General features: G+C 51.4%; 6 protein-coding genes across 6 annotated transcripts; all 6 read right to left on the minus strand.

Annotated features, from left to right (window-relative positions):
- Window positions 1-624: 624 nt before the first annotated feature.
- On the minus strand, window positions 625-1,479 carry DQ04_03711000 (putative UDP-Gal or UDP-GlcNAc-dependent glycosyltransferase; the record flags this gene model as incomplete). Its single annotated transcript, XM_009313051.1, has 1 exon — window positions 625-1,479. The coding sequence occupies one exon, from the start codon at window positions 1,477-1,479 to the stop codon at window positions 625-627; it is 855 nt and encodes a 284-aa protein (XP_009311326.1).
- Window positions 1,480-2,939: 1,460 nt separating this feature from the next.
- DQ04_03711010 (putative amino acid transporter) lies at window positions 2,940-4,406 on the minus strand (the record flags this gene model as incomplete). Its single annotated transcript, XM_009313052.1, has 1 exon — window positions 2,940-4,406. The coding sequence occupies one exon, from the start codon at window positions 4,404-4,406 to the stop codon at window positions 2,940-2,942; it is 1,467 nt and encodes a 488-aa protein (XP_009311327.1).
- Window positions 4,407-4,957: 551 nt separating this feature from the next.
- DQ04_03711020 (C-5 sterol desaturase) lies at window positions 4,958-5,710 on the minus strand (the record flags this gene model as incomplete). Its single annotated transcript, XM_009313053.1, has 1 exon — window positions 4,958-5,710. The coding sequence occupies one exon, from the start codon at window positions 5,708-5,710 to the stop codon at window positions 4,958-4,960; it is 753 nt and encodes a 250-aa protein (XP_009311328.1).
- Window positions 5,711-5,979: 269 nt separating this feature from the next.
- DQ04_03711030 (hypothetical protein) lies at window positions 5,980-6,897 on the minus strand (the record flags this gene model as incomplete). The annotated part of the gene is made up of 1 exon (XM_009313054.1): window positions 5,980-6,897. One exon carries the CDS (start codon window positions 6,895-6,897, stop codon window positions 5,980-5,982), a length of 918 nt encoding a protein of 305 aa, XP_009311329.1.
- A 150-nt stretch (window positions 6,898-7,047) lies between these two features.
- Window positions 7,048-8,637, minus strand: DQ04_03711040 (hypothetical protein; the record flags this gene model as incomplete). The annotated part of the gene is made up of 1 exon (XM_009313055.1): window positions 7,048-8,637. The coding sequence occupies one exon, from the start codon at window positions 8,635-8,637 to the stop codon at window positions 7,048-7,050; it is 1,590 nt and encodes a 529-aa protein (XP_009311330.1).
- Window positions 8,638-9,787: 1,150 nt separating this feature from the next.
- DQ04_03711050 (hypothetical protein) lies at window positions 9,788-12,610 on the minus strand (the record flags this gene model as incomplete). Its single annotated transcript, XM_009313056.1, has 1 exon — window positions 9,788-12,610. The coding sequence occupies one exon, from the start codon at window positions 12,608-12,610 to the stop codon at window positions 9,788-9,790; it is 2,823 nt and encodes a 940-aa protein (XP_009311331.1).
- Window positions 12,611-16,175: the final 3,565 nt, after the last annotated feature.

The raw sequence follows: 16,175 nt of genomic DNA on the forward strand, positions 1-16,175 counted from the left end.
CTCGATGGACGGGATGGCGAGCACAACGAGGAAATCACGCTCCCCCCACGTGCGCACAACACTGCGTGGGACGTACTGCAGGGACTCACTGTCAAATGCGGCGTGCCCACGGCGGGAATCATTCTTAATCCGAGTATTCAGCGCGTCGTGTAGAGACTCACCCGACAGAAACGAATATCTCTCATTCATTTGTTGGAAGCCGATCATAATTGTCAGGAGAAAGAGGCAACAGGCACAAGCACGAGCTGTGCCCCGTAGGCGGCGGTGTGCCATGGCCGATGCGCTACTGTGGAGAGAAGAGAGTCAGGGGAGAGAATGCACCAGGCAGCTGCAGCAGTGGGGGTGGGCGGGTGAGTGCCACCAGCAGCAGGAGCAGCAGTAAGTCACGCAGAACACACATCAACTACAGCCATCCTGCGGGACTGCAGGCACCGCAGTCAGCAGAGAATAGGGACGGCTTGCGATTGTAGATGTCTACCAGCGAAGGGCAAGGCTTTAAAAAGTCAGCACAAAGTTGTACAAAAGACGAACGCAAACATCTGCAGACAGGGTAAACACGTCGAATTCCGTTTCCCGAAAAAAAAAACAATTGTGGTTCACTGAACGAAATACTTTTTCAATAGTTTAACAAACAAAACGCAACATATGACGAGCGCAGCACTTCCAAAGTTTGTAAATATCTCTTTTGCTGTGGCCGCCCAATTCCATTAGTGTAGAATATCCCTTTACTGGTGGGAGGTGCAGGGCAAGAGAGGCCGGAGTAACGTGCAATGTCCGATTTTTACCACGGCCACTGTGGAATCGGCACCCACTATCCTCCACCACCACCAATGTGGAGTCCCGCACCTCCAACCGTAGTATCTGCCCCACCATCACGTCCTCGTGTTGCATATTATAGTAGAGAAACTGCCCCTCTCTCTCCTTGTTGTAGGGCAAATCCACCAGCCGTCGCACTGGCTCAAACGACACAAGCTGCTGCACCACGTCCCTCGCAAGAGTGTAGAGCATCCCGGAAAAGTAATGAAACTCGTGTATAACATTATTCTTTCGTGCAGTTGCGTCAGTACGGAGCCCCCAATACACCCCACGGCGAGGCAGCGTGCGCAGGTCAAGAAGGTACTGCGGCACGCGCAGGAATGTGTCGTCATCGGCCTTCGCGAAGTATCGCACAGTCGGGAACAACCGCAGCGCCATGTCGAACCACCGGAACACCTTGCGGCTCAGCCCGATCTCAGCCTCATTGCCCCACTTGAGGTCACCAATCGTCTTGTTGGTCGATGGGCGCCCCTCATTCATCGGCAGTGCAATCACATCATTCTGCTCCGCCGCCGCCTCCTGCCGCAACGAAGCAGAGTACGTGAAGTTGTGCGACGGGTGACGTACAGCACGAGCGTCGTTCCGTGTAAATTGTTTAATTTCGTCGCCTCGCTGGGGAACCGCCAGCTTCTCAACCTTTGGATGCTCGTATCGCCTTTTCATTTTCTCATGTCCACCAAGAGGGTATGCTGCCTTTTTCAGCAAGGTATACGTTTGGGGCCGTAAAGAGTACCATCAACAGAAGGAACACCGTCGCGCACCGGGGTGTAGCCAACAGCTCCCTGGCATCCTCACCTCCACCGAGCTCCTCTCACCGATTTAATGTCTCAGTACAGACGTAAGAGTGCAACGAACTGAGACCAACAACTTAGAATAGAATGCCGACTTCGCTCATTTGTTTTCGTCTTCTTTCTTCTACGGGCCTGTAGCGCACGTGAAGTGTTTGCCTCTTTTCGCTTCTGCTGCGATGGGCGACAAGAGGGTGCTGGTGCCGATCTTCATATGCAAGCAGGTCGCACCCTCATGATGGCATTTCCGTAACTACGCACAACTCCAAGCAAACAGTGAAGTTGTGTTGGTGGTCGGCCGGATATCAACGTTCCCGAACAGCTTTCAGCCACGTCGATGTGCAGGTAAGGTTTAGCCTGGCCGCTGCCCGCAGTGCAGGGAGCACCACAGCCTCTTCACGCACAGAGTGTCTCATGAAAGTTATCTGCGTCACACCAAAACGGCAAATGCCACCATTTAAACGTATCCAGAGTTCTTAGTAGGCCTCTCCCCAAAGACGTCCCTTTGTCATGAATCTACGTAGATCAGATGGAAGAAAGGATGCGCATGCGTTCCAGGTGTAACTTGCACGAACCAAATAGTAAGTAGGGCAGGCAGCTGCTGGAGCCCATGCATCAGGAGCATCCCAACCACACCTGTCAAGAGCACATAACGGCGTTTAGGCACGGATGAGCGGGTTTAACATACGAAACCAGTCATACCTCCACCAGCCGTCACGACGGGTCGATATATGAAGGTCAACGGCGGCCCTGCTGCAAATACAGCCCTGTGCCGTCGTCGCCCTTTGAATGGGCATCACATAAAATAGTAGACATGTCACCTGAATGTACAACGGTATGGCATGTGGTCTAAAGAATACTTCTCTACGCTTCCTACGACAGTGATTGCATCGTCAAAGAAATGAAACATCATACATCAACTCCACGCAAACGCACAGAGAGAAACAAGCACACACACCGGAAGATGCGTGCGGCTCCATGAAGGAATATTATAAATATCGCAGAGAAAGTCGTATGGACTTCGATGTGACGGGAAAATACTGCGAACATGCCATCTAGTTCAACCACAGAGCGCACTGCAGATAATTGACACTGATCATCATTGTGACAACAAATTCATATTCTTCACGACAAAGACAAGAGGGTGATGCTTGGGACTACAACAAACAGAGAATAATTATGATTAGCAAGTGTCTGAAAGAAACCATGAAACAAAACACGTAGATACACCACCACGAATACTTTCCTTATATATATATATATATATATATATAATTAATTTTGTGCAGCGTAGCGGCAGAGCCTGCGCATCCACAGTTATCCTATGAGACAATCTCAAAACGACGTCCTTACTGTGCCGTAGATGGTGGACCCCGTGCCAAACACCACCGCCACCACTCCGAATATCAGGAGTAAGTAGGTGCAGCTATAGTTGAGGGAGCCCACTTCCCTCTTGGAAAAGTTGCCTGAGTACATATAGAACAGCGGAGGGAATATGAGCCCAATGGTGCCACCACAGAAAGCGCCAAGTAGCCCCAAAACCGTGTTCACCTTTGGAATAAATAATCCGCAGAGAAGCGCAAGAAACGCAGGAATCAGCATGGCGATGCCATGCTTCCAGTACGGCACTGTGTCAATATCCCAGCGAAGGCAGTGGTACATGGCATCACGCAGAGGGATGAAGTGCAGAGCAAATGCCACGCATATTTTAAACACAATGCCGACGTAGGCCACCGCCATCATTGGCTCGTGTACAGGGTCGTACAGAGTGAGCACCGAATCCGTCACACGTTTTCCCCATTCCAGGTAGCCAAAGAAGCCCGCAAGGAAGTAAAGCAGAGCACACACTGTCATGCTGATTGCACTGTAGAGCGTAAAGTGAAACACTGTTCGATGAGTCATCTCGTGAAAGATCTCAAAGGCGTTTAGCTGGCAGATGAAAGCGAACATATAAATCGATAGCCCTTCCAACGCAACGTTGCCTGTTTGCACCATCACAAGGCCTTCTGCAGCACCTTCTTCGACATAATGCTTCACAGAGTGTGTCATGACGCAGACAACAAAGTAAACAATGAACAACACCCCAATGGCGGAGCAGTACCGAAGCGAATTAATGCGACGTGGAATGATGAGCGGCAGCATGAAGCAAAGCCACACAATGGACGTCATAAGGCGAATTCCGGCGCTTGTCTTGAGGAAATCCGGTACCCCAGGGCTGGTGAGCACGGGAGTCAGTAGCCTACCGGTAATGATGATGTACGCCACCGATCCGCCAAAGCACAAGAACATAACGAGCGCCACCAGAAAGTAATCCATACCGGTGCCTAGCAGCAGCCTCGCCGCCTGCTCAAATGTTTGAGCCCCAGTCTTGTGGATAACCTTCGCCAGAAGATTCATGGAGTAAACCGTGGCGATTGTTACGAAAATAAGGTAGATGCTAGACATGACGACGCCACTGAGGTTGAAGGCAGCCGGCAGGGAGGTGATGCCAGCCCCCAGAGTCGCCGAGGCCAAGTTGAACGTCGACGAGAGGAGCCCACCGTACGGAACAACCTTGTTGAAGATAACTTGAAACATGTGCAGTACCTTGTTACGCCGAACGACGTCATCATGGTCTCTTTTCATAGCATTTTTGGCGTCCCCAGAGCATTCGTCTGCGCTGAGGCCCGCGCACCCATTGGCTTCGTACGGCCCGTGCATCATCGCGTCCCCCTCCCTGGCCACGGGCACTGCGTCGCGCCCAAGCATCTCTACGTCGCACGGCTCCCCGCGGAGTGCAATGCTACAGTTGTCGTGGTGCATGGCCACCTTGCCGGTGTATACGCTTCTGCAGGTGGTGTTACCCCGCTACTGACCCCGAGTGAGAACAGGAAGAAGAAGAAGAACAATAAGAAGAGCCACCAGGTCTTTCCGACAGCACCCCACCCCCTTTCTATGGGGGGTAAGGAAACTAAAAAAAAAAAAAGCACTCGACTCAGTTGATTGAAATGCTTTTGAAAGAAGTTCTCCTGGGAACCCCGCCGTTGAAATCAAAGAAGCCTTTCCGCCAAACTACATCGCTGCAGCGTGCGATTTGCTTCTCGCTTCCCCAGTCATCCCACACTTTCCGTAGTGGATAATGAATTATACAGTCATTTAGGTGTTGACGCCTTTACGATATGACAGGTAAGGACGGAATACACCTATTATCGCAAAGGCGTCAACAAATGCATGAAATCCAATCTCCACCGCATACAGTGCCCATACGGCATTCTTTCGTTTCTTGCAGTAATTATCTATGCGTAGTCCCTTCCGCTCTCCCTCCCGCAGCCTCTCGGAGAGGATTTCTTTGATGTGCCTAAATGCTACTGCTGCTACTTTTCTTGTGACCTACCACTGCCACGGGAGCTCTTGAATGTACCAAACACCCAGTCCCACAGCATGATGTACTGCCCGTAGTTGTACTTGAACTGTGAGTGGTGTAAGTCATGTGCACCCACATTGAACATGTAAGGCACGTGCAGGTCCACCCGAGTGTGGTTCAGGGCAGCCAGTGTACCGCCGATAAAAATAAACAGAATCACCGTCAGTGCATGCACCTGGCCCACAGGCGTGACACGCGTAAGCAGATACAGAGCAAAGAGGTGATTGTACTCGCCAATAACGTACTCGATCGGGTGGTCGTTAATGGAGTCGTCAATGCCGCGGAAGGGAGTCACCTGGCGGTGGTGGTGCTTGTGAATGAGTGGGTAAATCGGCGGCCAGTGGAGGCCCCAGTGAAACAGCGTGTAGAAGAAGTCATAAATAATGAAGAGCGCCACAAGGTGCACCGGCAGCCATGCCAGTGAGCGCAAGACCGCACGAACATCAAGGAAGTCAATGCACATGCGACTCACATCGGTATGCACCACGAAGCAGTACGTATGGTATACAAACAGTGCGGTGACCAGCTTCGCGAACACGATGCAGAGGCGGTCCTTCGTCGTCAGCGTCTCGAGGCGCTGCGGCCTGTCGGGAAGGCGACTCTTCACCACCGCCCCCACCAGCGGGAGGACGAGGCGACTGTAGAATGAGAAGCCGGCGTAAATGACAGCTGTGAACACCGCGTCAATCAGCAGCGTCGACATCTCAGGTGGTGTGCGCGTCCACCGGGTTTACTTGTGTTTATGTGAGGATTGTATGTGTCGGTGAGTTTGCTATGAAAAAGTATTAGAAGGCAACTGCATAAGAATTTTTTTTAAAAAAGGCATTAGGAATGATGTGCGGAGACAGCAGGCCACTACAATCAACGCTGAAAGCATACAAGCACAAAGCAATCACCCCCAAAAAAAATTGAAAACGAATAAGGCCTCAGAGGCGCCAATCAACTGCAGCTGTGTGTGAGTGTGGGTGGCGGCTAGCGCGCGTATGCGTACGTCTTGGGTGCTGTCAGCATCAACAGCAGCACGCCGCCCGTGAGCGCCACAATGACACACAAGAAGAAAGCCTGCCGTATTACTGCCCAGACCGGTACCACAACCGCATGCCAAAACATTCCCGCACCGGGCACGCCACTGAGGAGACGCGGGAGCGACGACCCACCACCGAATGCAATTCCCAGTCGATCCATCTGCTTGGATTCTGCAGTGGCCCCATCGACGCCTCGCTGCAGCAGCTCCGCATTCGCATCCAGTCGTTCACGCTCCTCCTGTATCAAGTCACTCATTCGAATGGCACCTTCCTTCATACTCTTAATAGCCCCTCGTATGTCCTCCATTACCTGCTCATGCACCGACTCCGTCGCAGAAAGTATGGGGGCCTTGGAGCCATGCACACCCGTCACAACACCACAAGCAGCAGCAGCCGCAGCAGCAGCACACTTGCGCTCATACGGTGCTGCAGCTCGTGGCGTGGATGGTTCGTCGCGGTGGTACGCGCACGCCAAGACGCGGGCAGCAACACTAACGCCGCGCGAGTCCTCGTGAACAAGAAACGGTTCACTCACAGCAAACGGCCGCGTGGGCCAGCGCTGGCGGCAAACTAAACCCACAGACGCTACAGGAATGAAGCACTGTTGGTTGTGGGTTGAAACAAACTTCGTCAAAAATTCCTCTGCGGAACGCACAATACTCGCAGCAGCCTCATCGCACAAATGTTCCTCCGCTGCCAGGCACTGTTTCCCAGTAGAAAGCAAAAATCCCAAACGACGAATACGCTTCAGCAATTCAGCGCGACGCGTGTCCAATACCGATGCATCCTCGTTCTCATCAAGACCACCTAGAATGGACTGCGCTTCCTTCAATGTACGGCTCAGGCGAACAAAACATGCGCACATGGCTCCTGATGCACCGACGCAAACAACTTAAAATATATAATAAAAACAAAAAACAACAGGCAATACAGAACGACACACCGCAGGGACACGGAGAGGCAGCGCCACTTTGCAGAACCACAATTCTGTTTTAAGGTTGTTGTGTCTGTGTGTTCAGAGCAGCTGAGGTGTGTTTAGCCTGGAAGCTACAAGCGTGGTGTACGCCTCAGAGAGGTGCTGCGCGTAGCGACGCAGTACTTTCACTTCCTCGTGCACACCTTCAGCTGAGTGCAGCAACACCGCAGAAACACTGCAGCCCTTTGCAAACAGGGCATATGCCAGTCGACGGCGATTCATACATGTAATCAGCGGAATGCCGTTTACAGCACAATGGGACCGAATTTCCTCCAGCGTCCCACTCACACCTAACTCTGACACAGTCATTTTCTTCGCGCTGGGTGCGCCGCCCTTGCATGGAGCGGGTGGTGCCTCGTCGTTGTGACCGTGCTGCACATGAGCAGCAGTGTTGAATTCAATGTCGGAGGCAAGCAGCACTACGGGAATGCGCGTGGCGGCGGCGCGCAGCCCCTTGAGTGTCTCGCGAAGCCCAGTGGAGTAAAAGCGTCTCCCCTTGAATTGAAGTGGCTTCTCCTTCTTCATGCGCCTCTGCAGCTGGTACTGCTGTTGCAGGATCGTAAAGACAAGGTCATCCAGCTCATCAGTAATGATGTTTCTGCAGTATGGGCCCACGTACTTTGTGCCAGATGACACGGGTGGAAGTCTGCAGGCCGCTTGTTCCGTTGCGTCGCCCAAATGGAGCAGCGCATCGCCACTGATGCGCCGCGGGTATCTGCTGCTGCGCTGATCAATCAGCTCCGTGTGAGGGTGGGCCCCAACACCCATCGACGCAAGCGAAGGGTAAAAGTTCACGTAGTTTGGCTCGCTTGTCACTGCAGAGGAGCTGTCAGCGTCGTTGCTGTGTGCTTCACCGAGTGCCCCAGAGGAAGCTGTAGCCACTGCAGTTGTTTCATCTGTGGCTTCCCCCACCAACGCCTCCATACGCCACTTCAACGCGGTATAATTCAAACGCTTCTTGAGGTGTCGTATCTTTCCAATGCAGCGCCCTGCCTTCGCGTACTCCTTCGACCGCATTGCGCGATGCAGTTCGCCGTGCGCCGCCTCCAGCTCCGCAACAAGAGATTGCATATGCCGCAGCAACTCGCACTGCGGATTAACGCCATCTCCAGCGGGAGATTTGCTTGGCGCACCGCCAGAGTCACCAGTGAGACCTTCGCTTGGGTTGCTGTACAGCGCACCTTCCGCAAGGGCCTTGAAGACCGTCTTTCGTTCCTCAATGATTCTCCGTTTCAGTTTAGAGAAGCGCGCACGATGATTGAACGGGGCACTGGGGTCTCTTCGTGTTCCCTTCAGGTAACCGCTCTGAGCATGAGAGGCCCCACCGTTTCTTCTCATGCGCCTCCCCCACGGCCCTAATGTACGTACAGCACGTGGAAGGAGCCGTACGCTGCGCTTCTCACTGTCACGGTGAGATGCAGTAACCTTCCGCCCAATGGATGCATCTGCTTGCTGCCGCAGCCTCTGCTGCTGTTCACGCGCCCCCCTCGATGCCGTGGGGAGTGGCAGGAAATCACAGATGCAGACGACAGCTCTGCACGCCGCGCGCCTGCTGCCGCAACTCCGTTGCGGGGGAACGTTTTCGCGTCGAGTGGGTCCCCCCAGTCTCTTCTTGGGCTCACCTGGCATGCCTTGCGAGAAAGGTGTGAGGGAAGAAGGAACGCAACAAGACGCGTGAGGTGAGAGGCCATACCACACATACTTCATGTGAATTGGAGAGCCATACACATTACGGCGCGTCATTTGCCGCCATGGGACCGTGATCAAAGGTGCCAGGGTGTCAACACGCACATACGTGAGCAGAGACTTAGTAGACACCCGTCAGAAATTGTGTTGTTGTTGTTGTTGTTGTGAAGCGTGCGAGTAACGGGAAAGGACAAAAAACATATATAAAAGCGCGAGAAACAAATAGCTGCACAGACAGGGAGTAAAACTAAAAGAGTCCAGAAACCGGCCAACATGGTGTCGTCACTGAGTGCATGCACCGCTACAAACAACAGTAAACCGCAGAAAAGCACATGCGATGCCCCCACACCACCACCACCACCACCACCACCAAGAAAAAAGCTCTTCTTCATTCAGCTTCATTGCACTTCACATCCGTCACAGAAGCACACACAGACACATAGATATATGAATGTCAAGAATGTGCAGAATGACTCTGACACTTTCAGAAGGCACTATGTTTGCCAAGATAAAGCTCACTGAGATAAATCGCCCGACCAGGGCGTCGCTGTCTATTCAATCTGCCAGCTCAATCGCACACAGTAACAGTCCAGCGTTCCATGCCACCATGGCATTGCGAACACGGGGGAGGAAATCATGCGCTCGGCCCTCCTGTATGACGGCATAGCAGCCGCACAACGGCACCCACGAAGATGACTGTTTTTTTTTTTTTTNGGATGAACAAAAAATCACGGGAGAAGAAACAAATAAAAAAAAGAAACAAAAAATGAAAAAAAAATCTCTATACCGAATGGCTACTTCGACAATAGGAAAGGAATAAAAAAATACGTGGGGGGTGAGGGCGTGGAGGCGTGTGGGCAGCGTCAACAACACAAGCGCCGCTTCTATCGTGTGTTTCCCCACGCATCAGCCCAACTCGACGGGGACACCCACACCACACGTACCCCACATGCATGTGATTGGGATTCAATGCTCGAAAACAATAGTTTTCTCCTTGAATGGATGCCGCTCACGAGCAATACGCTATCAGACGCCCACACACACACATATATATATATAAATATATATACCTCACATTCAACAAATTGCGGCACTACGACTCGGTGCTGAGTGTATCATTCGTATCATCGCTGGAGGACCCGCAAGGAAGTGTGTCGGTTTCCGTTCCACTCAAAGTGAGAAAGTCTCCTATTTCTGTTTGGTTATACCACTCAAAATTCTCCACGCGTATCACGTGCGGCAGCGGCTCTTCTGCAGGAAGTATATCCGTTGAAGGAGATGAAGTGCTTCTCCACTCATTCAAATCATACAGTGCAGTGATTTCAGAAGCGTGTTGCGACAGTCGCGCCTCACTTTTTGTTTCAGAGGCACGATATGAATCATTTTCTGATGGAATCATTGGGCTTTTTGTGTGTGAGGTGCCTCGCGGTAGAGCCTTCTCACGGTCCATATGGTGCTCCACAAGCGTCCGAAGATCAATCCGGCAGCACTTGTCATTGGAAGCGCCGATGCCACTAGCAGTGTCAGCACAAACTAATACATACTTCGGCACCGCACCACTCATTGGCTGCAAGGCCTCATCTACAACAAACATGACACGAGATTCAGCGGAGGTATTCTCTGCAGGCGTGGAGGCAAAGGCCATTAAAACACATGGTGGCCGCGAGGTGTTGCCTTGCTGATTCCCACGAGAGAGCTTGATGTGCGTCGGAAAACCAGCCGGCCTCCATTCCCGAGGATGTGCGGCTTCATAACTTGTAGTGCCCGGGGACGAAGTAAACGCCGCATCAGAAGGAGAAATTGACCTCTGCGGTGCGTTGGACGCGCAATCCCTCCCACTCAAAAGAGTAGCAGCAGACATGTGTGTGCCCTTAGGAGAATTGTCACCTCTGCAGCTGCGTACATCTGTCTCATACGCATCCTCCAAAAATGGACGTACTGTTCGACCAAAGCAAGGGCAAGCCGCCTCCCCTCCTCTACTGCAGCCCATTTCTCCATTCCCATTCACCCCACAATGCACAGAAGGGCCAATACATGGCTCAGACGAATCCTTCGCCTCATTTCCCACGGCAACAGAAGAACCAGCAGTCGCAGCCACTTTTGCGCAGAAACATCTCATGTGGTCGTGTGATCTCCCGACATCTGCCGGGGGCACCATGTTCGTCGAGGACGGAGGCGGTGGAGCAGCCACAGCGAGGTCTTCCGTCGATGCATGATGTGAATTCAGCAGACTTAACGCCTCCCTGGACTGATTCTCCGCATGGAAGCCTGCCCTCATATTTTTTAGTTGTCTTCGCCAATAGAAAAAAATGAATACCGCAATCGCTGATACCACCGCAAGGAGGACAAGCGCGACTCCCACAACTAAAGCAATGGAGTCTCCATCTTCCCCACTCGGTGACCAGTGATCGCTCACAACCGCACTCCCATCCGCCACCACAAAGTTGTGAGAATTGCCAGCAAGCGTCACACTTGCACCAAAGACGACGAACCTCACGACTTGACCGACATTGAACATGCTTACATCGAGGTCAACGAAGGAATCGTACAGCAACGCACTACTATTGCACACATTCCTCAAATTTGAAGAGGAAGTAGGAGTGATAGGCGTGCTAGATGCGCACACCAAGCAAGGCACGGTGCGGTTGGGAAGGTCACCACCACTCACCTCAACTCTTGCCCAATTTTTTGAAATACTGATCACGGTGATGGCAAATGGCTCCTTTACAACAATTATGGGGAAAGCTCCAAGCGTAATACCAGTCAAGTCTCTCTCAGCGCACAACGCATATGTGCCTAGAACTTCAGGCATCACACTTCCGGAAAAAAGGTATACGGGTTTGGACGGAGGTTCATTCGCACATGCATCGAGCCGCACTACTTCCTCCCCATTCCCTATCCCCACGCGGGGGCAGTCATTTCCCGGGCATGCGACAAGGAAGAGGCGATCTGTGTCACTCGCCAACTCGCCTGTTTTTAAATCCCGCAGCTCGACGATGGCCTCCTTGCCAGCAGTTAAGTAGAGCAAGGACGGTACAAGTAGCCTTACTTCAAGGGGAGAATGTCCCCACGGAAGACACTTGTTACGCCAACCTGACGCCCCTATACACAGCGAGTAGTTGCCTGGTGGAGGCAGCATCCGCGTAATTGTAACGTTGTAGCATCCAATCTCAGGAGTACAGGAGTCGCAGCTCGCTGAAAAGGAGTTAGTATCCTTAACCAGAAGGTAGCTCTCAACGGAATTACTCTTGGGAAAGTTCGTGTGCCACGTCACTCGTTGTCCATAGTAGGGCGCGGGTGCATAAAAAACGGTTTCAGTTGCATCGTTATCGATGATCTGCATGCCCCACTTGCTTGTCAGCGGAAGCAGTACCGGAAACTCTTCTTTCAAAGTGGTTGTGATTACAATATCAGCTCTTCCAGGAGTGGCTGCGGTATTAGGCACGAAACGAATGAGGTTTGACTCACGAATCAACGTAGCCGGCCAGCCACCGTTAAGCATTCCTTCAAAGTAGTATGAGACGCGAAGCTTCCTGCCCATCAGTGCAGCTGTGTTGTCGATCACACAAAAGTATGTAATGTTTGTAATGCAGAGTACAACGTCGGGAAAGCAGTTCGTGATAATCGCCAGAGGGCCTTGAGTAGGACTATCAGAGGCAGCCTGATAATACCCCAAAGACGTCATTCCGCGGCTGCTGCTGCTGCTGCTGCTGCTGGCGGCGGCTACAGTATAACTCAGAAAAAAGGCCACTATAAGCAAAAGTGCCAAAGCACGATGTCTTGCTTGACCCTGAGAAACGCTGCAGCCCAGCCACGCATTCAGGGACCCAACAGTGCCTCTCACACTGTCTGGGGTTACACAGCGGCACAGCAGTGTACGCCAATTCTTGTACGGGCGTGTATGTCCCACAGCCATCGATACACAGGATAGCTATTAAGAGTCTAATAGTTATCAAGAGGCAAAAAGCCAAAAAAACAACAACAAGAAAACAACAAGGCACAATGGGGCGACATAAGAAAACACTTCAAAAAAAAAAGGTTTATGACACAACAGACAGTGGTTACCCACATGTATTACATATCGAACGGGTAATAGGGTTACCTTTCGTGCTGCAGACACTCCCGCCCATGCCGGTGACAGCACCGGGTCCAGACCACGCTCAGGAACTCGTGGAGAGCGCTTGGCGTACCGTGCTGCAGCCCTCCCCTGCACTCACGTAGCCGCGTCTACTCCCGTATCTCGAAAGCACACGCTCACACTGGGACATGCGCCCAATGAACGCACTCACAACTGCATACATGAGGCTTCGACCACGGCAGGAAACTACCTCGCCAAATAGACACATGAAGGGCCACCACGCACTACGTTGCACCACAGTGCAAGCCGAACACGCTGCAGCAAGAGTGTCATAAACGAAAGGAATGCATCTCTGCAGTACACACCCTTCACAGATCCGCACCAAACCGGCGATACCGGACCGCCTCAATCAGAACCCACAATTCTATCACCCAATACAAATATAGTACACCACCGCGAGCAAATATGCTCGCCTAATAGGAGAAAAACAAGGCAGATAAGGCACGCACACAATCAAGGCTGAGCGCACACAAAACACATCCACACCGATGGCCCACAGCTACAGCAACCACAGTGGTCCCACAGCCGGTGAGATACGTGAACACGCTGGACAGCCAGCGTAGAGTCAGCACAAACAGATACACCCCACCCAACGAAAAAAAAATATATCTGTTGAAATACGAAGCACAACCTATTTCTCTCAATGCAGATGATGTGCAGATCCGGTAATATGCGTGACATAACAACCAGAAAAGGAACCAAGTACACAAGACATTCATTACAGCAAAAAGAACATACAGCTATTCCAGAAAAAAAAATAGAAGTCAAACATCCACGCGAAGCAGCAACAACAAAAAAAAAGACACACGGAGCTTAAACACGTACAACACAAACAAAAAAGGAAAACATAACACAAAGAAAAACCCCTCCCAGCATCAAATAAACAACATTCACTCCCTTTTTCACCGGGTCCGAATAAGCTCTCTCGACGCAAAAAAGGCACCGTTTAATGCCGAAGCAGCAGAGGAATTCAAACCACAAAATAAAAGCCACAAGCCCACACAACGCAGAGTAAAAACAAAAAAAACACCAAAAACACACCACCAATAGCAACCACAAACAAAGCAACAGCGCGTAAGTGCTGACTACCCTGGCCAGACCAGAAAAAGACCCAGGCACATCACAACACAGCAGTTAAAACGGCTTACCTCGTGCCCACTTTTAACCTTCACGTGTGCAGCAGCTACGAAGCCCCTCCAACAAAAAAAAAAGGACACCCACGTTATTTTTAAAAAAGAAAAGCCACAAGACTCATAGGCTACACAATCAGTATGCACTAAAGAGCACCGCACTGTGTTTCACACCTAATAAACTCATAGAAACAGACGGAACAAAGCGCACAGCCACTGAACAAGATAATAGCAATCACCACATCGGCATCGGCATAGTGCAAACACCTCGTTCGGTGCAGCTTACGGCGGCTACGCCTCGGCCCCCCACACCCACACATGCGGCAACCACCACAGCGAAGAGGACAGCGCACGGCACACATGCGCGGGCACAACAGCACTGCGTCGGAGGTGGCGGCGTAGTCCATCCCACGCAGGGGCGCCTCGCCGCAACGCTCCGTGGCGGATGTGCCGGAGGGAAAGCCCGCACACCTCCCCCCTCAACAACACACACAGCAGGTCTATGTGTATGTATGTGTGCGTGTGTTGGTATACGGGTCCAAACAGACGCTGCACGCCCACAAGAAAAACAGCAAACGCAGCGGCTCCACAGCGGCGCACTAACACTACGGTCACAGCGGGGAATTACCACCGTGCCTACGCTATGGGTGGGAGAGGAGGGAGACACAGCAGCGTACACGACCACAACACCAGGAATACGATGCGGGCTCCAGCAACACACACACACCGCTAACCTGGTCCTGCTACTTCGAGTGGCACCACTTATTACAAAGAGAAACGAGAGCAGTGCCTCCGTACACTACCGTCGGTCCATACATCCCTGTGATGTCTATTTTAGATCTCTCATTATAATTAATTTACGATTTCCTCATGTCTACATTGTGCACAATTACGTGCGGGGTTCATATTCGTTCGCTCTTTGTAGAATCTAATAGACGTATCATATGTTATTCCATGTTTATCCCTTCCCGCCAGCCACACTCCTCGGTCCATAAGATGAGAACACAAAGCAATGTCCACCACAACAGGAGCTCATGCAGCGCCACACAGCGAATTCAGACGTGCAAAGCCACTTGCCCAATGAAGCAGGGCCACCAGTTCATCACACAGGTGCGGTGTGGTGTCGGTGTACAGCAAAATAGCTCCACACCAGCATGAGAGAAACGCAGTCAGCTTCGGTGTGCATGCACCATGAGAAGCCCCTCAGTAGGAGTTCACAGCTCCCCTACAATGCCGCTTAATACACCTCGCACAAGAAACATCAGAGAAAAGCATGCAAAAGCCGTCCAGCTCATTTCGTGCTGCACCATAAACTGTTGTGGTTCCTCGCTTGTAGCGTCCAAAGGCGTGTGACGTCCCCACACGGTTGTGGCATTGCGGGGATGAGTGAAGGACACAAACGGTGTCCCTTCCTGCCCCACCCCTATACAGACCGGGAGTGCACCAAAGTGTACGTCCACAGTCTATATTATGTTCTCTCCGCAGTGAAGGTGGGCCTCAGTGTGGGCCAACATAATAGCGAGGTTCAGAGTGTTCGGGGGAAGTTCTCAAACAATTTAGCTTTTCCAGGTATCAAAACAAATCCTCCTCCAGAAACAACAAACACAAGCCTCTTTGATGGTTAAAAATAAACAAAAAAAGATAGTAACTAAGATCAATGTATAATATCAGCATCGGATAAATAGAAAGAACTAAAACAACACGTCTGCTTCTCCAAGCAAACAAAAGAAAAGAATGTCTGCCACTCTAGCTATTAGTGACAGAGATAACATCATCTAAATCATCCCCGCCGCTCTCAACGGAACCCAATTCCGGGTACGTCCCCAAGCCACGGCCAATGAAGCCACCTCCCTGATCCTCCCCACAGGAGGANAACAAATCCTCCTCCAGAAACAACAAACACAAGCCTCTTTGATGGTTAAAAATAAACAAAAAAAGATAGTAACTAAGATCAATGTATAACAGCAATATCGGCTAAAAAAAAAAGGAAGAACTAAAACAACACGTCTGCTCCTAAAATCCGAAAAAAAATTCTCTCACTCTAGCTATTCGTGACAGAGATAACATCATCTAAATCATCACCACACACCTCAACGAAACCCAATTCCGGGTACGTCCCCAAGCCACGGCCAATGAAGCCACCTCCCTGATCCTCCCCACAGGAGGATAGCCCCTCCAAAAAGGAAGGCAAATTCACTGTGCTAGTTGCAGAC

This window comes from Trypanosoma grayi (genome assembly GCF_000691245.1).
Source record: "Trypanosoma grayi strain ANR4 Tgr_371_V1, whole genome shotgun sequence".
Classification (NCBI taxonomy): Eukaryota; Euglenozoa; class Kinetoplastea; order Trypanosomatida; family Trypanosomatidae; genus Trypanosoma; species Trypanosoma grayi.